This window comes from Babylonia areolata, chromosome 33 (genome assembly GCF_041734735.1).
Source record: "Babylonia areolata isolate BAREFJ2019XMU chromosome 33, ASM4173473v1, whole genome shotgun sequence".
Classification (NCBI taxonomy): Eukaryota; Metazoa; Mollusca; class Gastropoda; order Neogastropoda; family Buccinidae; genus Babylonia; species Babylonia areolata.
The window spans coordinates 21776004-21798503 of record NC_134908.1 but is presented as its reverse complement, the minus strand read 5'-3'; the positions used below and the strand labels follow the sequence as shown (position 1 = coordinate 21798503).

The 22500-nt window shown below is 45.5% G+C and overlaps 1 protein-coding gene across 3 annotated transcripts in view; it reads left to right on the top strand.

Moving 5' to 3' along the window:
* Nucleotides 1-22500, top strand: part of LOC143276909 (glutaminase kidney isoform, mitochondrial-like) — a 52782-nt gene that overhangs the window by 10385 nt on the left and 19897 nt on the right. The window contains exons 2-4 of one of the 3 annotated variants that reach the window (XM_076581572.1): nt 13856-13949; nt 15048-15178; nt 20358-20487. In XM_076581572.1, coding sequence (XP_076437687.1) covers nt 13856-13949; nt 15048-15178; nt 20358-20487 — 355 coding nt within the window. Of the gene's footprint in view, nt 1-13855; nt 13950-14034; nt 14097-15047; nt 15179-15363; nt 15426-20357; nt 20488-22500 lie in introns of those variants that run through there. The other 2 variants (XM_076581573.1, XM_076581574.1) reach the window with 2 other exon arrangements.

The following is a 22500-nucleotide window of genomic DNA, read 5'->3' as shown; positions in this document are numbered from 1 at the left end:
ACACACACGATAACCAGCATGCATCAACCACAACAGAGTCATCGGCAAATCGATGTTGGTCGTGTAACGGAAAGAAGTTTCAGTTTCAGTTTCAGTAGCTCAAGGAGGCGTCACTGCATTTGGACAATTCCATATACGCTACACCACATCTGCCAAGCAGATGTCTGACCAGCAGCGTAGCCCAACGCGCTTAGTCATGCCTTGAAAAAAAAAAAGGTGAATAGATAAGCATACGTAAATAAGTAAATAAATACATAAATAGATAAAAAATAAATAATAATTATAATTTGAAAAAGGTAGTAATAATAATGATAATAATAATAGATAAATACATAAATAAATAAGATAACAATGATGATAAATAAGCAAATAAATGTAAAACATGAAGACACACATTCACAGATACACCCATACACCCACACATGCATAACAGATATGCACCAAACATGCAGTTTCACAGATATGAAAGCACAGTCAAATACACGTAAACGTACATGAGGAAAGAAGGAGAAGAAGAAGAAGAGAGTTCCAGACTGTTGGTGCTGACAAGACGTTGCCGTGTGCATGCTGGATGAAGGAAAGCGCTGAGGGACGCAGAGAAAATGACTGTACCATAGTACAGACAATAAAAGTTTGTGTATTGTGTATTGCATTGACTGTCCTTGTTTCAAGGTGGATGGGTTTCATAATTATCATCAGACATGATGCGCAGTGTCCCCAGCATCAAATTATGCTGGTATGCGTGAAGTCAGGAAGTTTTTGTTCTGTCTGCTCTTTGTCGAAATAATGGTGGACTCTGGCAAAATTATGGCCCTTTGGTATGCATGAAGGCAAGAAGTTTTTGTTCCGTCAGCTCTTTGTCAAAATGGTGGACTCTTGCAGAATTATGGCCCTTTGGTATGCATGAAGGCAAGAAGTTTTTGTTCCGTCAGCTCTCTGTCAAAATGGTGGACTCTGACAGAATTATGGCCCTTTGGTATGCATGAAGACAGGAAGATTTTGTCCTGTCTGCTCTTTGTCAAAATGGTGGACTCTGACAGAATTATAGCCCTTCGCTATGTTTAAAGTCAGGAAGTTCTTTTTCCGTCAGCTCTTTGTCAAAATGGTGGACTCTGACAGAATTATGGCCCTTTGGTATGCATGAAGGCAAGAAGTTTTTGTTCCGTCAGCTCTCTGTCAAAATGGTGGACTCCGGCAGAATTATGGCCCTCTGGTATGTAAGGTCCCTGGAATTCATACGTGAAGTTAACAGTTTCATGACAATTCGTCATGAACCATCAGATGGGTTTAATACAAGCTTGATGTGTCACGGTGACACAGTGCAGTGTGTGTAAGATTGGCCAGAGATCCGGATACAGAAACACGTTGGGTTCAGAGTGTGGATAAACAGACATACATCTCTCTCTCTCTCTCTCTCTCTCTCTCTCTCTCTCTCTCTCTCTCTCTCTCTCTCTCTGTCCCTCTCTCTCTCTCTCTCTCATTGTTGCTACAGCTTGAATGAAGCTGTTGAACCTTAACGATTCCAAATAGCCACGTAGTCAAACCCAACCCCCCCCCCCCTCTTCCCGTCTGCTCATTTTAGAGCTGCTTCAGTCCATCCTGGCTGATCTTTATAGACTATAGACCTATTTGGGAGGGGTGGGGTGGGGGGAACAGATGATTTATTCAGAATGTGTCTTGGTTCACTCCACAGCTGTTTCTGTCTGCCCTAATTGATCTTCATTGACATCTCTTTGGGAGGGGACAGATGATTAATTCAGTGTGTTACTTGGTCCTCGTCAGAGCTCTTTCTGTCTTTCCCCATTGACCTTTATAGTATCTTTGGGAGGAGACAGATGACTTATTCAGTGTGTTACTTAAGGACTGAGTCTTTCTCTCTCTCTTTCCCCAGTTCCTGTCTGAGGAAATAGTGATGGTGAAGAAAGGAGGGGGTGAGGAGTTGCCCAGTCTAGAGCCGACTTTCCACTGCACCACTGTGAACAGGAAATTGCTGTTAAAAAATATGAATGTTTTACTCCATCTCACAAAATACCACAAATGAATCATGCGTGCTATATATAGTATGTGGTGGTTCGTCCGTCGGGATCGACGAGGACCATCCAGTCATCCTGGGGGTGGGTGGGTTGGGCTCTGTGGGTGCGCAGATGACTGGTCAGTCCAATCCGCGCCCGGAAGGTTCTGACGCAGTGTGGACAGGGAATGGTGGCGGCTGTCGGGGACTTGCTGGCACTGCTTTTCCTGGCCTGTCTGCGTTGCTCTACAGCAGCGATTCTGTTGGCCTCACATATGTAGTACGTAGGTGCTGCTGTAGGTGTTTTCCAAAACAATCAGGAGGTCCTTCATTCGTGATTGGCGGGACTGTTTTCGCCACATGATGTGAGCACCCCATCTTTTGCCTTGTCATATGTTGGGGCACTTTCTCAAACTAGGAGGCAAAATTGCACTGGCTCTTAGTGCTGCAGCCTTGTGGGCTAGTTGGCCTTTGGGAACCATCCCAACGCCGACTGTCATAAAACCCTCTTGGCCGAGAGAGTGGGGATGTAACTTGGGCAAGACACTCTCCACTATACACAAATTCGAGCCCAAATAGTCGGAACAGCAGTTGCCTCCTCTGCTGTTCTGATGGTCGTAGTCGGACATGACTGACAATCATACATATATATAGTATGTAGAGCCAGCACATGGTGGTGGTGGTGTGTGTGTGTGTGTAGTGTGTGTGTGTGTGTGTGTGGTGTGTGTGTGTGTGTGTGTCCATGTGGTGGTGATGGTGGTGGTGTGTGTGTGTGTGTGTCCATGTGGTGGTGATGGTGGTGGTGGTGGTGTGTGTGTGTGTAAAAATCCTATGGGCAGACCAGCAAAGCGGAAGGAAAAGGTAACCATGGCCCAGGAGAGAAGCCTAACATACCCGGTGACTAGGTGTGGGTCTTTACCTCCTCATACCCGGCCTGGGAGCCAGGCTGACGGGCGCAATAGCCGAGTGGTTAAAGCGTTGGACTTTCAATCTGAGGGACCTGGGTTCGAATCACGGTGACGGCGCCTGGTGGGTAAAGGGTGGAGATTTTTCCGATCTCCCAGGTCAACATATGTGCAGACCTGCTAGTGCCTGAACCCCCTTCGTGTGTAAACGCATGCAGAAGATCAAATACGCACGTTAAAGATCCTGTAATCCATGTCAGCGTTCGGTGGGTTATGGAAGCAAGAACATACCCAGCATGCACACCCCCGAAAGCGGAGTATGACTGCCTACATGGCGGGGTAAAAACCGTCATGCACGAAAAAGCCCACTCGTGTACACGCGAGTGAACGTGGGAGTTGCAGCCCACGAACGAAGAAGAAGAAGAGGGAGCCTGGCAACAGGTGTCCCCCCCCCAACTCCCACCCCCTCCACCCTCCTCACACATGTCTCACATGATTCTCCACTGGGCTTTCACGTGGCTCTCACGCGCTGTTGTTGATGTTTGATTCGCATGACTGCACAGAATGTGGGCTGATCATTAATTCGACATCTATTCACTTCGGTGAATTCACTGAACTGTACAGTGTGTGTTTCGGGTCACGGCGGCGGCGGTTGTTTCGTCCAGAATGTAGGTCACTAGATGTACTCTTAAGAGTGGGGTCATAAAAGTGTGCAAAAGTTTTCTTCTTCTTCTGTATTTCTCACACAGACAGATTCAAGGCTGGTGAGACGAGAGATAAAAAGGAAAGGGGGGGGGGGGGGGGGGAAGGGGGAGAGAGAGAGATATATAAGAGTGAGTATATGCAAGCAGAAGATCAAATACGCACGTTAAAGATCCTGTAATCCATGTCAGCGTTCGATGGGTTATGGAAGCAAGAACATACCCAGCATGCACACCCCCGAAAGCGGAGTATGGCTGCCTACATGGCGGGGTAAAAACGGTCATACACGTAAAAGCCCACTCGTGTACATGCTAGTGAACGTGGGAGTTGCAGCCCACGAACGAAGAAGAAGAAGAGGGAGCCTGGCAACAGGTGTCCCCCCCCAACCCCCAACCCCCACCCTCTCCGCCCCCCACACACATGTCTCACATGATTCTCCACTGGGCTTTCACGTGGTTCTCACGTGCTGTTAATGTTTGATTCGCATGACTGCACAGCAGGTGGGCTGATCATTAATTCGACATCTATTCACTTCGGTGAATTCACCGAACTGTACAGTGTGTGTTTGGGGTGGCGGCGGCGGCGGTTGTTTCGTCCAGAATGTAGGTCACTAGATGTACTCTAAGAGTGGGGTCATAAAAGTGTGCAAAAGTTTTCTTCTTCTTCTTTATTTCTCACACAGACAGATTCAAGGCTGGTGAGACAGAGATAAAAGGAAAGGGGGGGGGGGAGATAGATAAGAGTGCAGGGGTGGGGTGGGGGGAGAGAGAAGAGAGAGAGAGGTAGAAGAACTTTTTTTCGTTTATTCCATAGGCCTCCGTCCTCCAGAAACAAGAATTGCCTATTAAAAAAATAATAATAATAATAACACTAACACTAACACACACACACACACACACACACACACACACACACACTCACGAAAACATGAGCAAGCCATGCATGCAATACACACAATATTTGTGACACAGTGGGGATTCTTTGTACTTGACAGTCACAACTTCCCAAAAGACCCTGAGTACATTCCATTTCACAGACCGGCATACCTGGCAAAACCCGCCAGGACGACACAACGACCTGCCTATTGACTGAACTGACGATGGCTTCACAGCGTTAGTGCGGGGGTCGCCATATTGACTGTGTGGATGGCGGCCTCACACATCTCCTTCTGTTTACTGTTCATCGTCAGAAGTAAGACCTATGGACACAGATCGTTGTCTTTTCAATCGCCAAAGACGTGGAACAAGCTCCCTGATAACCTCCGTCATTCTGATTCCCTCGCATCTTTTAAATCTCGTCTCAAAACTCACCTTTTCCCTCGGCAATAAGTTCAATTGTGGCAGGTCCACTTCCTTTGCGTTGGCTGTGCTTGACTATGTGTGTATACATATGTATGTGTACATAACTACATGCATGTATATGAATGTGTATTGTGTGTGCGTGTGTTTATGTTAGTTTGTGCCTGCCTATGTGTGCGTATGTGTCAGGGTAGCTGTTAGATACACATGTATGTTAAAATGTACGTATGCAGTGTGTGTGTGTGTGTGTGTGTGTGTGTGTGTGTAGTCACATTTTAGTGTGTGTATTTAACATAGATGTAATGTTTTATGTTAACAAAAGCGTTTTTGTAAAGCATTTAGAGCAGATTTCTGGATAGTGTGCTATATAAGTATCCATTATTATTATTATTATTATTATTATTATTATCTCTACATCTCCACACATCTCCTCTCTGAGCCTCCGTGTCACGACGTTTTCTGTTCCCTGTGTGTGTGTGTGTGTGTGTGTGTGTGTGTGTGTGAGTGTGTATGTGTGTGTGTGTGTGTGTGTGTGTGTGTGTGTCTGTATGTGTGTGTGCGTGTGTGTGTGAGAGAGAGAGAGACTCACTGTTCACTGGTATGTCTCGCCATGTGATCTGTGTGCTTACTGTCCTCGGGATCAGCCCAGGTTCTTTCCGTTCTTTGGTACGGTACGTGTATCTGTTTTGTTTCCAGCGATGTCAGCAATGTCTTCCTCTTCTTTCATCAAGGTCTGGGCATGTTGGTTTCTTTGTAGCAACTGTCTTGTTTCCATATCTTTTCCGGGTAGGTGTGTGTAGTATCACCATCTCCATTCATGACGGAATGCGCACGTTGTTTTGTTTGTAACAACTGTTCTGCTTCCGTAGTGGTGTCTGCAGTACCACCATCTCCATTCATAACGGAATGCGCACGTTGTTTTCTTTGTAACAACTGTTCTGCTTCCGTAGTGGTGTCTGCAGTACCACCATCTCCATTCATAACGGAATGCACACGTTGTTTTCTTTGTAACAACTGTTCTGTTTCCGTAATGGTGTGTGCAGTACGACCATCTCCATTCATAACGGAATGCACGTGTTGTTTTCTTTGTAACAACTGTTCTACTTCCGTAGTGGTGTCTACAGTACCACCATCTCCATTCATAACGGAATGCGCACGTTGTTTTCTTTGTAACAACTGTTCTGCTTCCGTAATGGTGTGTGCAGTACGACCATCTCCATTCATAACGGAATGCACACGTTGTTTTCTTTGTAACAACTGTTCTGTTTCCGTAATGGTGTGTGCAGTACGACCATCTCCATTCATAACGGAATGCGCGTGTTGTTTTGTTTGTAACAACTGTTCTGCTTCCGTAGCATTTCCAGGTGGTGTCTGCAGTATCTTAGTGATGTTCATTCCCACGGGAGTGGGGAGGAGATGGTGTGGGTGTGGGTGTGGGGGGAGGAGGGGGTGTTGCTTCAATCACTGTTCGTGAAGGAGATGCAAATCCCGTTCCGCTCCCTCTCTCATTTCTGTCTCTGTCTCTCTCTGTGTCTCTCTCTCTCTGTCCCTCTGTCTCTCTCTCTCTGTCCCTCAGTCTGTCTCTGTCTCTCTGTCTCTCTCTCCCCTCTCTCTGTCCTGCTCTCTGTCTCTCTCTCTCTGTGTCTCTGTCTGTCTGTCTGTCTCTCTTTCTCTCTATCTCTCTATCTCCTCTCTCTCTCAGTTCTTTATCAAGGTCAGTTGCAAAAAATGTTTACCTATTATCCTGTTTAAAACATGTTGTCAGTCCAGAGGCTTCCTATTTCTTTTTCCATTCTCACATCATGTCTAGAATTAATTACGTTTCAAATGTGTGGGACAACTGCAGCGAAGTGCACATGAAAAAACTAGATTCTGTACACAGACGTGCTGTAAAACACCTCAATGGTGTTTTACGAAACACACGCAGTCATCAATATCAACTGCCGGCACCTCTTTCCTTGACACAGCACCTGATATTGAATAAGTGCGTACTTATGCATAAAATTATATTCGATAAATGCCCTACTTATCTACACCAAACCATTGTCTGCTATGAAACTCGCAGCCCTAACTCCCGAAATGCGACTCTTACTCTACCCAAGCCAAGAATAGACCTTTATAAATCGAGTTTGGCATATTCCGGCACGCACTGCTGGAACAATCTCCCCAAACACCTCAAAGAACCCTTCTCCACCACAACATTCAAAGAGAAACTAGGACAGTACATGCGTGCCGAAAGCCAGACCGAAAATCTGGTATAATATTGTCACTGACAATCCTTACAAACTATGTCGAAATGCGTCAATCAGTTGATAACGTATCACGCCATAGAATGTTGTTTTCAGAGATTTTCTCTTTACAGTGGACACAAACAAACGAAATCCAACTCTAGTCTGGTCACGTCTACGATTCTGTATATTTACATGTGTTACAAATTGTGAACCACCCTCACCCAACTCTCCCCCCCACCTCCACTGACATATCTTTACATCTCTCTCTCTGTGTCTGTCTGTCTCTGTCTCTCTCTCCCCTCTGTCTCTCCCTCTCTCTGTGTCTATCTGTCCATATCCCTATTACCCGTCGCCTTATTTGCTGTCTTTTATGTCTCTTACATCTGTGTTTAAAATTTTATCGTTACTTTTCTGTGTTAATTTCACTTGAATCATTCATGTGTAGCATTCATGCTAGGGTTTTGTTGTTGTTTTTCCCTTGGTGTGTGTGTGTGTGTGTGTGTGTGTGTGTGTGTGTGTGTGTGTGTGTTAGTGTGTGTGTGTGTGTGTGCGTGTGTGTGTTACTCGCTTCCGTTCCGTACAGATGTGAGCGATGTTGTGTCTCTCAGTTTGACGCTGTTTTATACTCGTACATTATACATGTATTAAGTATTAAGTATAACTACATTTATATGCGTATATGTTTGTGTGTCTCTTAGAACAACGGCAGATGTGTAAGTCGGCCAAAGTGCTAATATCTTCACCGTTGGAAAATAAAGATTCATTCATTCATTCATTCATTCATTCTCTCTGTCCTGCTCTCTGTCTGTCTGTCTGCCTGTCTGTCTGTCTGTCTGTCTGTCTCTCTCTCTCTCTCCACACACAACACACACACACACACACACACACACACACACACACACGCATTCCCTCCCTCTCTCTATCCTGTTTCCTCGCCAATCAGTAAGTGTCCGTTCTTACAACTGGTACAGGGCCTAGGGATGACGTTCACCTACACCACAGGAGAAATATATACTGCACAGTGCTGTCAGCTGTTACAACTCACAGTCACAGAGTCAGTACACATGAATCTGTCAGCTGTTACAACTCACAGTCACCCAGTCAGTATACATGAATCTGTCAGCTGTTACAACTCACAGTCACAGAGTCAGTACACATGAATCTGTCAGCTGTTACAACTCACAGTCACCCAGTCAGTACACATGAATCTGTCAGCTGTTACAACTCACAGTCACAGAGTCAGTACACATGAATCTGTCAGCTGTTACAACTCACAGTCACCCAGTCAGTATACATGAATCGATCTCTGTCTTGGTCAGAGCCCCAGTGAGTCTTTGTCTGTCTGCCTGTCTCTGTCTTCCTCAGTCTCAGTCACTTTTCTTTCTGCCTGTCTCAGTGTTTGTCTGTCTTATCTCTCAGTTTCTATCATCACCTCTCCCTCCCCCCCTCTCTCTCTCCTCTCGCCCCCCCCCCTCCCTCCCCCCCCTCCCATCTGTCTCCCCCCTTTGCTCCTTTCTCTCCTGCTTCTCTTTCCCCCCCCCTTCTCTGTCTCTCTCTGTCTCTCTCTCTCCATTTTCTGTCTCTCCCTCTTTCTCCCCCATCTTTCCCTCCCTCTTCCTCTCCCTCCCCTCCCCCTCTGTCAACACTCTCTCCCTCTTCTCTCCCCCCACTCACTCTCTCCCATTCCCCCTTCTCTCCTTCCCTCCCACCCTCCCTCTCCCCGCTTTCCCTCCAGTCAGTGTTTCCTTAACACACACACACACACACACACACACACACACAACACACACACACACACACCACACACGCGCGCGCGCGCACGCACGCACGCACGCACGCACACGCACGCACACCGAAAATCAAATTAAATCAACTGTGGGCGAAATTTCATGACACTCTGTCTCTCCCTCTCATTCTCTCCCACCCCACCCCCTCTTTCCCTTCCTCCCCTCCCCCTCTATCTACACTATCTCCCTCCCTCTCTCTCTCCCCCACTCACTCTGTCCCATTCCCCTCTCCCTCTCCCTCCCTCTCCCCCGGCTTTCCCTCCTGTCTATGTTTCCTTCATTCGGTTTCACAGTGTGTCACTGCTGACCCATAAAAAACATGATTAACTCACTCAGTACGGCCAGTCCTCTCTTCTCCTCTACACAGACCCCTCGGATGTCCAGTGGGTGTCTGAATGACCCAACCTTTAGCTTCCGTCGTCAGAATTGTGGTATTCTTTGTCAACATTCACGTCTTCAGTATAAGAGCCTTCCGCTTGCAGTATTTTGATGATGGTAATTGGGCTGAAACGCTGTTAACGTCGTCTCTTTCGCCGTCCGTATGGAGAGAGTTAAAGAAAAGGTATACAGTTGCCGGTCCAAAGTTTAATTGAAAAAAAAACTGAGCCAGCCTGGAGCGGGAGAGAGGTGGGAAGGTGGCAGTAGGAGGGCGGGTGTGGGTGTGTGGGGGGTAGGGGGTGGAGGTTACATCCTCAGAAAGAAGAGTCAGCAGATGATGTAGGTTTTAGTCAGTTCTAGAGTGGTGTCATGACCAAGTCTTTTGGGACAACAAGTTATATAGATATCATGTACGTCGTTTGTACGTCAGTGCGCGCATTATTGTATTTCACTCTGTCCTGTCATGGCTATATATATAATTATAGTTATTATATAGTTACCTGCGTGTAGCTTTGTTGCTGGTATATACCATTTATAGGACTTGTATAACTATTCTACGTAGTAAGTTCACCTGAAAATGGGAGTAGGCCAAGGTGTGAAGACTGCAAGTCACTGTGCAAACATGTGCACGAGCACACGCACGCACGCACTTACACACACGCACACACACACACTCTCTCTCTCTCTCTCTCTCTCTCTCTCTCTCTCTCATTCCCCAAACTGCGCCGGCTGTCCCTCAAGAGCAAGACAAAAGCAGAGTGCCAAGGATCGTTGTAAAACACCAGTACAACGTTGAGCTGTCTCTCTCTCTCTGTAACTAACTTGCTTAAGGAAAACGGGAGAGAGAGAGAGGCCACAGCCCCTTGAGGGGAAGAAGAATGGATGGGTGGAGAGACGGTGGGTGGTGGGTAGTGGTGGAAGTTGGTGGATTATTGGTGTCAACGACCTTTTAACGGGTGTGTGTGTGTGTGTGTGTGTGCAATGAAGCGTTTTGCGGAGAGAGTCGTGAAGGCGCATCGCACCATGTGGCCAACAGTGCAACCCACATAAAAGCTGAACTGTGGGCTGTAAGGGGAGTGAAGGCAGCACTGGTGACTGCAAACAGGGGAGAGAACTGGCGGTCCGTGTCTGTACTGCCTTCTATTCCTTGAGACTGGCAGACAGATTATGTGGAGACGGTGTGTCTGTGTGTCTGTGCGTGCGTGTCTCTGTGTCAGTGTGTGTCTGCTTGTGTGTGTCTGTGCGTGCGTGTCTCTGTGTCAGTGTGTGTCTGCTTGTGTGAGTGTGTGTGTGTGTGTGTGTCTGTGCTTGCGTGTCTCTGTGTCAGTGTGTCTCTGTGTGTGTGTGTGTGTGTGTGTGTGTGTGTGTGTGTGTGTGTGTGTATCACCTCGTTATTGATTATCATCAGCTCTTACACACAGTTTGGTGCCCATACTTTCAGCACCTCAGTGTGTCAAGGTAGCCGCCTTCACAGCCCGCTGTGACAGACATGAAGGGTTATAGTTTTGCCCAGCTGCCATCCCACGTTCCTCCCCCACCACCGTCACCTGTTGTAATTAACCTCTCCACTGTACCCCGTCTGCTCAGAGACGCACTTCCACCACTCAACACCCAGATTGACCGTGACCCAGACTGACTCAGTGTCGTAGATAACATGTCCGTTTTCCTGTTAGAAATGTGGAGTGATGGCCTGGAGGTAACGCGTCCGCCTAGGAAGCGAGAGAATCTGAGCGCGCTGGTTCGAATCACGGCTCAGCCCGGCCGATATTTTCTCCCCCTCCACTAGACCTGGAGTGGTGGTCTGGACGCTAGTTATTCGGATGAGACGATAAACCGAGGTCCCGTGTGCAGCATGCACTTAGCGCACGTAAAAGAACCCACGGCAACAAAAGTGTTGTTCCTGGCAAAATTATGTAGAAAAATCCACTTCGATAGGAAAAACAAATAAAACTGCGCGCTGGAAAAAAAATACAAAAAAATGGGTGGCGCTGTTGTGTAGCGACGCGCTCTCCCAGGGGAGAGCAGCCCGAATTTCACACAGAGAAATCTGTTGTGATAAAAAGAAATACAAATACAAATAGAAATGTGTCAGTGGGTACAACATCGGATATGCAAGGACATGTAACTCCATATTTGTTTTACTCATCGCTTTAAACTTGCTGAGTGGAGAATACCTGTATCAGGTGTTTCATGTGTGATGTTGGTGTCAAGGTTGTCTTCGTTTTAACATGTGGTGAGAGTGGGGAACGATAATGATGATGATGATGATGATAAAAAGAGGAGGAGGATGAAGAAAAAGAAGCAGTAGTCGTAGGAGAGGGAGGAGGAGGAGAAAGAGGAGGAGGCAGTAGTCAAAGAAGGAGGAGGAGAAGGAGGAGGAGAAAATGATGATGATGATGACGACGACGACACAATAGCGTATTTAGAAATTAATAGTGTGATACTACACACTCAAGTGTAAGATCTTGCCGCACAATAACTGGACATCTCAGCAAGAGGTTATAAGAAAATTCCGTTCATTTGTGGGAGATGTTACCTGCCCCCCCCCCCCCCCCCCCCCCCCCACTCCCACCTTTTCCTCTAAAAATACATGTCCTGCCCTTGACCTTTCTGCTTTCAAGAAACAAGTTTCAGTTTCAGTAGCTCAAGGAGGCGTCACTGCGTTCGGACAAATCCATATACGCTACACCACATCTGCCAAGCAGATGCCTGACCAGCGGCGTAGCCCAACGCGCTTAGCAACAAACAGAGGTCAGGTCCATTTACATGGATCTCTCTGTTGAGGTTGGGCCGGGGATATGGGGGTAGGGGTGGGAGGGGGAAGGAGGGTCAAGATAGGAGGTAGAGGTTATATATTTGCCAATATTACTTTCATTGTCTGTTCCCCCTTCCCCACACCCTTTTCAACGTAAAAAAAAAAAAAAAAGTTTTCGTGTATACCACATAAGCCTGAAGTATGGTGTCGCCAGTTATTACTCCACACGGCACGTAAGGGGTTATGGCATGCACGGACGCAAGGAATGAAATCAGAACTATAGAATGACACAGCAAGGGTTGAACTGCTGTGTGACTACGTTCCTTTATTGGAGGAGGAGTTTTGTTTAATGTCCCGTCACACATATCGGTGATTGAAGACATTTTGTTAAAGTATTTATGAATACCTTTGAGTATTATCGGTTAGAAGGGGTGGGAGATGTGAATGAATGGAGGGTTTGGGGGAAACTGGGCAAATGAGGGTGAAATGAGGGTGAAATTTGAAAAAAAAAAAGAAATCTAAATACAATTACAGGAAACCACTAAAAGTACTTCGTAAAAGAGAAGTCGTTAAACTGACAAGCGAAACAACTGATAATGAATGCAAAAAGTCAAAAACATCAACGTTCTCAGTCACTTGTGAAGACACTTTCGTGTACATAAGGCTTCATCAAGCTACAGTCAAAAATTATATGCTCAATTGTTAGGTTACTAAAGCATATGCACTTGACATTAGAACAATACTTGGTCCGTAATGAATTCCTCTATTGGTTCAGCCAGATCTTGGAGGACTTGGCATGGTTTCCGCATGCATTCCATCCTGGTCAAGGCACAGCGGCAGAATCGGATAGACGTTGGACATCATTCTGATCCAGTGGATGGCATGGTGTTGTGTTTCTTGGGAAAGGCACTTTGTGATCCAGTGATCAGGGTAGTAGGCTGGATGTTGGCATGGCGTTGTTTCCTTGGGAAAGGCACCTTGTCATGAAGGCGGACGTTTGTGGACCCACAGATTGTTGACTGACTGTTTTTCTCTGGGTTGTTACAGAGAGCTGAAGGCGGACTTTGTGGACCTACAGATTGTTGACTGTTTTTCTCTGGGTTGTTACAGAGAGTTAAAGGCGGACTTTGTGGACCTACAGACTTGTTGACTGACTGTTTTTCTCTGGGTTGTTACAGACAGCTAAAGGCGGACTTTGTGGACCTACAGACTTGTTGACTGTTTTTCTCTGGGTTGTTACAGAGAGCTGAAGGCGGACTTTGTGGACCAACAGATTGTTGACTGTTTTTCTCTGGGTTGTTACAGAGAGCTGAAGGCGGACTTTGTGGACCTACAGATTGTTGACTGTTTTTCTCTGGGTTGTTACAGAGAGCTGAAGGCGGACTTTGTGGACCTACAGATTGTTGACTGTTTTTCTCTGGGTTGTTACAGAGAGCTGAAGGCGGACTTTGTGGACCTACAGACTTGTTGACTATTTTTCTCTGGGTTGTTACAGAGAGTTGAAGGCGGACTTTGTGGACCTACAGATTGTTGACTGTTTTTCTCTGGGTTGTTACAGAGAGCTGAAGGCGGACTTTGTGGACCTACAGACTTGTTGACTATTTTTCTCTGGGTTGTTACAGAGAGCTAAAGGCGGACTTTGTGGACCTACAGATTGTTGACTGACTGTTTTTCTCTGGGTTGTTTCAGAGAGTTAAAAGCTGAATCCCTTTGTTGTTACAGAGAGCTAAAGGCGGACTTTGTGGACTACAGATTGCTGACAGACTGTTTTTCTCTGGGTTGTTTCAGAGAGCTGAAGGCGGACTTTGTGGATGTGGAAGGCGCCCTTTTTGACTTCCTTAAAGAGAACGATGGAAAACTGGTCCTCAGCAAGTTTCTGGGGGTGAGTGAGTGAGTGTGTGTGTGTGTGTGTGTGTGTGTGTGTGTGTGTGTGTGTGTGTGTGTGTGTGACTTTGTGGACGTGGAAGGCGCCCTTTTCGACTTCCTCAAAGAGAACGATGGAAAACTGGTCCTCAGCAAGTTTCTGGGGGTGAGTGAGTGAGTGAGTGAGTGTGTGTGTGTGTGTGTGTGTGTGTGTGTGTGTGTGTGTGTGTGTGTGTGTGTGTGTGTGTGTGTGATTGAGCATGCACAACATAGGCAAGCGATTATAATTATGTATATGCATATATATTTGTGTTTGCAAGTGATTTCAGATTCAGGGTTACAAGGAATATCCGTACCTTTTTATGTACTATCCCCTCCTCAATATTCCTTATAACCCTGGTACACTTTGTAATAAAGATATATTCTGTTCTGTTCCTTTCCATTCTGTTCTCATATGATAGGAGGAAGGTGGCGGAATGGTTAAGATGCTTATCTGCCCAATACAGCGTCCCCGAGGGCCTAGGTTCAATTCCTGGTCTCACCTTTTCAGTGGGTGTGTGGTGTATGGTCTGACGTCACAGTGGGTGTGTGGTGTGTACCCTGACGTCACAGTGGGTGTGTGGTGTGTACCCTGACGTCACAGTGGGTGTGTGGTGTATGGTCTGACGTCACAGTGGGTGTGTGGTGTGTACCCTGACGTCACAGTGGGTGTGTGGTGTATGGTCTGACATCACAGTGGGTGTGTGGTGTGTACCCTGACGTCACAGTGGGTGTGTGGTGTGTACCCTGACGTCACAGTGGGTGTGTGGTGTGTACCCTGACGTCACAGTGGGTGTGTGGTGTGTACCCTGACGTCACAGTGGGTGTGTGGTGTGTACCCTGACATCACAGTGGGTGAGTGGTGTGTACCCTGACGTCACGTGGTGTGTGGTGTGTACCCTGACGTCACAGTGGGTGAGTGGTGTGTACCCTGACGTCACAGTGGGTGTGTGGTGTGTACCCTGACGTCACGTGGTGTGTGGTGTGTACCCTGACGTCACAGTGGGTGTGTGGTGTGTACCCTGACGTCACAGTGGGTGTGTGGTGTGTACCCTGACGTCACATGGTGTGTCCCCAGGCCCTGAAGGAGACCGGCCTGAGGGTCAGCGACCCCCGACTGGCGGAGTCCATGAGGAAACTAGGCAACAACATGGCCTCTGAGTTTGATGGCATGCACAACGTTCTGCTGGACAGAGACACCTTTAAGGCGTGAGTCGTGTGTGTGTGTGTGTGTGTTGTGTGTGTTGTGTGTGTGTGTGTCCATGGCAACAACATGGCCTCTGAGTTTGATGGCCATGGCATGCACAACGTTCTGCTGGACAGAGACACCTTTAAGGCGTGAGTCGTGTGTGTGTGTTGTGTGTGTGTGTGTGTGTGTGTGTGTCCATGGCAACAACATGGCCTCTGAGTTTGATGGCATGCACAACGTTCTGCTGGACAGAGACACCTTTAAGGCGTGAGTCGTGTGTGTGTGTGTTGTGTGTGTGTGTGTGTGTGTGTATGTCCACACATGTATGCTTGCATTGCGTGTGATTCAAATGTCAGTACGCAGTGCAATATTTGGAAGGAAAAGTTACCCCCCCAACCCCCTACCTCCCCAACTCCCTGCGGAAAACAAATGAAAATGATAGAAGATACAGAGGGGTGAAAAAAAGGAAGAAAAAAACTGTTTGACACAAACAGACAGAGAGACATTGAGATTAAGAAAGTTTACATCATAATGTAATGTCTTTCCGTCTTTAAATTACAATATTTGAAGTACACACAAAAAACAACAACAAACAAAAAAAAAAAAAAAAAAAAACACATTAGAACCAAGAGTAAACCAACAATTGCAGTAAGTGCTAAGAATAGATCTTAACTCTTTCCATACGAACGGCGAAAGAGACGACGTCAACAGCGTTTCACCCCAGTTACCACCATCAAAATATTGCAAGTGGAAGGCTCTTATACTGAAGACATGAATGTTGACAAAGAATACCACAATTCTGACGACAGAAGCTAAAGGTTGGGTCATTCAGACACCCACTGGACATCCGAGGGGTCTGTGTAGAGGAGAAGAGAGGACTGGCCATACTGAGTGAGTTAAAGAAGTGAAATAACATTAACTGGGATAGTTCACGAGTATATAAAAAAGACAACGTAAAAAGTACCAGTCTTTGTGGACCTTTGCAAAGCTGCTGCTGCTATCTGCATTGTCTGTTTTGGTACAATGATGACTGACAGTGAAGAGGACACCACCACAAATGCTACAGATTTTTTGGATATTGTGTTTTTAATTTAAATAAATCATTATGATGACTGACACTGGAGATATGACCACAGATGCTACACTTTTTTTTTTTTTGGTAGCGTTCATAAATGAATCCTTACAATGACTGACACTGATGTCACAGACGCTAAAGATTTTTTAAATTTTATATTATGTTTGTAAATGAATCGTTATGATGTCTGACACTGATAGATACACGACCACAGATGCTACAGATATTTCTATTGTGTTTATGAATAAATCATTATGACAACTGGCACTGATAAGCACATGACAGACGTGCAGATTTTTGTATTATGCTTGTAAAGAACTGCAGGATGTGGACACCATGACGACGGGCGCAATAACCGAGTGGTTAAAGCGTTGGACTGTCAATCTGAGGGTCCCGGGTTCAAATCACGGTGACGGCGCCTCGTGGGTAAAGGGTGGAGATTTTTACGATCTCCCAGGTCAACATATGTACAGACCTGCTAGTGCCTGAACCCGCTTCGTGTGAATATGCAAGCAGAAGATCAAATACGCATGTTAAAGATCCTGTAATCCATGTCAGCGTTCGGTGGGTTATGGAAACAAGAACATACCCTGCATCACCACCTCGCCTATCCCGTAGTCTTGTGGACCGTTGGGGCGCCACAGGTGATCTGGCAACCAGCATCCTCCAATCCTCTCGGTTTTCTGACCTGATTGTATCGCTCAACCTCAAGCCCGTCCATTCTGGGATGTTGTCCTCCCTTCTCTTCCTCTGTCTGCCTCTCCTTCTCCCTCCTTGCACTGTGCCCTGCAGGAATGTCTTGGCAAGCCCTGATGATCTCATGACATGGCCATACCATTTGAGCTTGCGTCTCTTGACCAAGGTCAACAGGTCTTCGTAGGGCCCAATGACTTGCCTGATTCTGTTTCGAACTTCTTCGTTCGTGATATGATCTTTGTAGGAGATGCCCAGGAGTCTTCAGAAGCATCTCATCTCAGTGGACTGTATTCTCTTTTCTATTTCAGCTGTTAAGGTCCACGATTCACATGCATACAAGAGTATTGATGTCACCAGGGTACGCATCAGTCTCATCTATGAGCTGAATGCAATGTTCCGGTCGTTCCTCAGTTTTGTGAGCGCATACCCTGCATGCACACCCCCAAAAGCAGATCATAGTATGGCTGCCTGCATGGCAGGGTAAAAACAGTCATACATGTAAAAGCCCACTTGTGTACATACGAGTGAACATGGGAGTTGCAGCCCACGAACGCAGAAGAAGTATTGTTTGTAAACGAACTGTGATGACTGACACGGATGGAGATATGACCAAAGACGCTACAGATGTTTGTGTTATGTTTCTGAATGAATCATTACAAAGACTGACACTGACAGAGCCCTGACCACGTCCACACATGCTGCAGATTGTTGTATTGTGTTTGTAAAATGGTGTGATGGCCTAGAGGTAACACGTCCGCATAGGAAGTGAGAGAATCTGAGCGCGCTGGTTCGAATCACGGCTCAGCCACCAATATTTTCTCCCCCTCCACTAGACCTTGAGTGGTGGTCTGCACGCTAGTCATTCGGATGAGACGATAAACCGAGGTCCCGTGTGCAGCATGCTTTTAGCGCACGTAAAAGAACCCACGGCAACAGAAGTGTTGTTCCTGGCAAAATTCTGTAGAAAAATCCACTTCGATAGGAAAATCAAATAAAACTGCACGCAGGAAAAAATACCAAAAAAAAAAGGCTGGCGCTGTAGTGTAGCGACGCGCTCTCCCTGGGGAGAGCAGCCCGAATTTCACACAGAGAAATCTGTTGTGATAAAAAGATATACAAATACAAATAATAAATGAATGATTGTGATGACTGATAATGACACAGCAATGACCACATCCACAGATGCAGATTGTTGTATATGATAGTCAGTCGTGTCCGACTATGACCATCAGAACAGCAGAGGAGGCAACTGCTGTTCCGACTAATTGGGCTAGAATTTGTTTATAGTGGAGAGTGTCTTGCCCAAGTGCATCCCCACTCTCTCGGTCCAGATGGTTTTAGGACAGTCGGCGTTGGGATGGTTCCCAAAGGCCAACTAGCCCACAAGGCTGCAGCACTAAGAGCCAGTGCAGTTTTGCCTCCTAGTTTGAGAGTCATAGTCCTTCACAAAAGGCTAAGTTGTAAATGGTTTCCCATTGACTGGAGAAACCATTGATAATACAGCTCTCACTTTGCTGTTGGACCAAATGTAAACTTATGTCAGTCATGTTGTGTTTAAAAATGAACGAACCATCACAGTGACTGACACTGATATAGCCCTGACCACATCCACAGATGCTGAAGATTGTTGTATTGTGTTTGTAAATGAAATTGTGATGACTGATAGTGATGCAGCAATGACCACATCCACAGATGCTGAAGATTGTTGTATTGTGTTTGTAAATGAATGGTTGTGATGACTGATAGTGACACAGCAATGACCACATCCACACATCCTGCAGATTGTTGTAGTGTGTTTGTAAATGAATGGCTGTGATGACTGATAGTGACGCAGCAATGACCACATCCACAGATGCTGCAGATTGTTGTATTGTGTTTGTAAATGAATGATTGTGATGACTGATAGTGACGCAGCAATGACCACATCCACAGATGCTGAAGATTGTTGTATTGTGTTTGTAAATGAAATTGTGATGACTGATAGTGATGCAGCAACAACCACATCCACAGGTGCTGAAGATTGTTGTATTGTGTTTGTAAATGAAATTGTGATGACTGATAGTGACGCAGCAATGACCACATCCACAGATGCTACAGATTGTTGTATTGTGTTTGTAAATGAATGATTGTGATGACTGATAGTGACGCAGCAATGACCACATCCACAGATGCTGAAGATTGTTGTATTGTGTTTGTAAATGAAATTGTGATGACTGATAGTGATGCAGCAACAACCACATCCACAGGTGCTGAAGATTGTTGTATTGTGTTTGTAAATGAAATTGTGATGACTGATAGTGACGCAGCAATGACCACATCCACAGGTGCTGCCTATTGTTGTATTGTGTTTGTAAATGAATGATTGTGATGATTGATAGTGACACAGCAATGACCACATCCACAGACGCTACAGATTGTTGTATTGTGTTTGTAAATGAATGATTGTGACACAGCAATGACCACATCCACAGACGCTACAGATTGTTGTATTGTGTTTGTAAATGAATGATTGTGATGACTGATAGTGACGCAGCAACAACCACATCCACAGGTGCTGCCTATTGTTGTATTGTGTTTGTAAATGAATGATTGTGATGATTGATAGTGACACAGCAATGACCACATCCACAGACGCTACAGATTGTTGTATTGTGTTTGTAAATGAATGATTGTGATGATTGATAGTGACACAGCAATGACCACATCCACAGACGCTACAGATTGTTGTATTGTGTTTGTAAATGAATGATTGTGATGATTGATAGTGACACAGCAATGACCACATCCACAGACGCTACAGATTGTTGTATTGTGTTTGTAAATGAATGATTGTGATGATTGATAGTGACGCAGCAACAACCACATCCACAGGTGCTGCCTATTGTTGTATTGTGTTTGTAAATGAATGATTGTGATGATTGATAGTGACACAGCAATGACCACATCCACAGACGCTACAGATTGTTGTATTGTGTTTGTAAATGATTGATTGTGATGATTGATAGTGACACAGCAATGACCACATCCACAGATGCTACAGATTGTTGTAGTGTGTTTGTAAAAGAATGATTGTGATGACTGATAGTGACGCAGCAATGACCACATCCACAGATGCTGCAGATTTTTCATAATGTGTTTAACTCTCTCCATACGAACGGCGAAAGAGACGACGTTAACAGCGTTTCTCCCCAATTACCATCATCAAAATATTGCAAGCGGAAGGCTCTTATACTGAAGAGGTGAATGTTGACAAAGAATACCACAATTCTGACGACGGAAGCTGAAGGTTGGGTCGGTCATTCAGACACCCACTGGACATCCAGGGGTCTGTGTAGAGGAGAAGAGAGGGCTGGCCGTACTGAGTGAGTTAAAAATGAACAAACCATTACACTGACTGACACTGATGTGGCCCTGAACCACCTCCACAGATGCGTGACAGACAACATCATGCTGATCACCAAGGCCTTCAGGCACCAGTTCATCCTACCCGACTTCCAGGAGTTCAGCAAACACATCGATGAGATGTTCTGGAACGCCAAGCCCATCACTGATGGCAAGGTCAGGGTCCTTAGCTGTACTGTCTGTATCACAGTCAGTCGTGTCTGACTTTGCTTCTTTTTTTTTTCTTTTTTTTTTTTAAATCATAATTATTATTTATTTATTTATTTATTTATGTAAGCTTATATATATATTTTTTTTTTTTTTTTTTTTTTTTTTCTCAAGGCCTGACTAAGCGCGTTGGGTTACGCTGCTGGTCAGGCATCTGCTTGGCAGATGTGGTATAGCGTATATGGATTTGTCCGAACGCAGTGACGCCTCCTTGAGCTACTGAAACTGAAACTGACTAACTATTTGTTAATCATTTCATCTCCTGGCCTCATTATTTGTTGATTTCCAGTTGATAAACCCCCAAGGCAACCATGTTTGTTCTGTATTGTCCATGTGTTCTGTGTGGCTTATTCAGGATTAAAGAGGCTGTGCCAGTCTTGAATAAAAGCTAATTTGTGTTTGCACATTTCTTCTGTCTTTGCTGCTGTGTGCACATGTCAAATGATTGGTATAAGGACAGGCCCGGTGCTTCCTTTTTTTGAGGAAGTGTCTGGGTTTGTTCCAATGTACCTTTTATTTACCTGTGTGCTAGCTGAATCGGTAGCGTAAGCATCACTGACTTGAAGTTGTTTACCTTGTGTAATGGAGAGAGTTACCACTCTTTGCTACTTGTTAACTATGTATGATAGTTGTGTCCGACTATGACCATCAGAACAGCAGAGGAGGCAACTGCTGCCCCGACTATCTGGGTTAGAATTTGATTATAGTAAAGAGTGTCTTGCCCAAGTTACATCCCCACTCTCTCGGCAAAGAGGGTTTTAGGACAGTTGGCGTTGGAATGGTCACCAAAGGCCAGCTAGCCCCCAAGGCTGCAGCACTAAGAGCCAGTGCAATTTTGCCTCTTAGTTTGAGAGTCATGGTCCTTCACAAAAGACTGAGCTGTAAATAACTTCCTACTGCAGTCGAGAAACCACTGAGCATACAGCAGTTCACCTTGCTGTTGGCCCAACTGTAAGCTTATGTCAACTGTACTGGGAGAGTAAAACTGTCAGTATCCTTACAGTGACTCTTAGATTCACTCAGAGAATTAAACTTTATCCTTTACTGCACAGTGACACAGAGAGTGAAACTGTGTCCTTAACTACACAGTGACACAGAGAGTAAAACTGTGTCCTTAACTACACTCAGAGAGTAAAACTGTGTCCTTAACTACACAGTGACACAGAGAGTAAAACTGTGTTCTTAACTACATAGTGACACAGAGAGTAAAACTGTGTCCTTAACTACACAGTGACACAGAGAGTAAAACTGTGTCCTTAACTACACTCAGAGAATAAAACTGTGTCCTTAACTACACAGTGACACAGAGAGTAAAACTGTGTCCTTAACTACACTCAGAGAGTAAAACTGTGTCCTTAACTACACTCAGAGAGTAAATCTGTCCTTAACTACACAGTGACACAGAGAGTAAAACTGTGTCCTTAACTACACTCAGAGAGTAAAACTGTGTTCTTAACTACACTCAGAGTAAAACTGTGTCCTTAACTTCTCTCAGAGAGAAAACTGTGTCCTTTACTACACAGTGACACAGAGAATGAAACTGTGTCTTTACCTGCATTGTGACACAGTAGAGTAAAACAGTAAAGAGTGTGTCTCCTTTCTTAAGAGTGTTATTGTTGCTGTAGAGTGTTGTTGTTGTTGTAGTGTTGTTGTAGTAATGTTGGTGTGTTGACAGCTGGTGACTTTCTTCCCACAACTGGGTGTTGTCTGTGTGTGCTGTGTAGTTATGACAGTGTCAAGGTGCTGGTGTTGTTGTTATGGAGTGTTGGTGATGTTGTTGTTGTTGTAGTGATGTTGGTGTGTTGACAGCTGGTGACCTTCCCACAACAGGTCTGCATGTCTCCTGAATGCTGGGGGGGATGGGGGAGAGGGGGGGGTGTCTGTGTGTGCTGTGTAGTCATGACAGTGTCAAGATGTTGGTGTTGTTGTTGTTGCAGTGATGTTGGTGTGTCTATAGCTGGT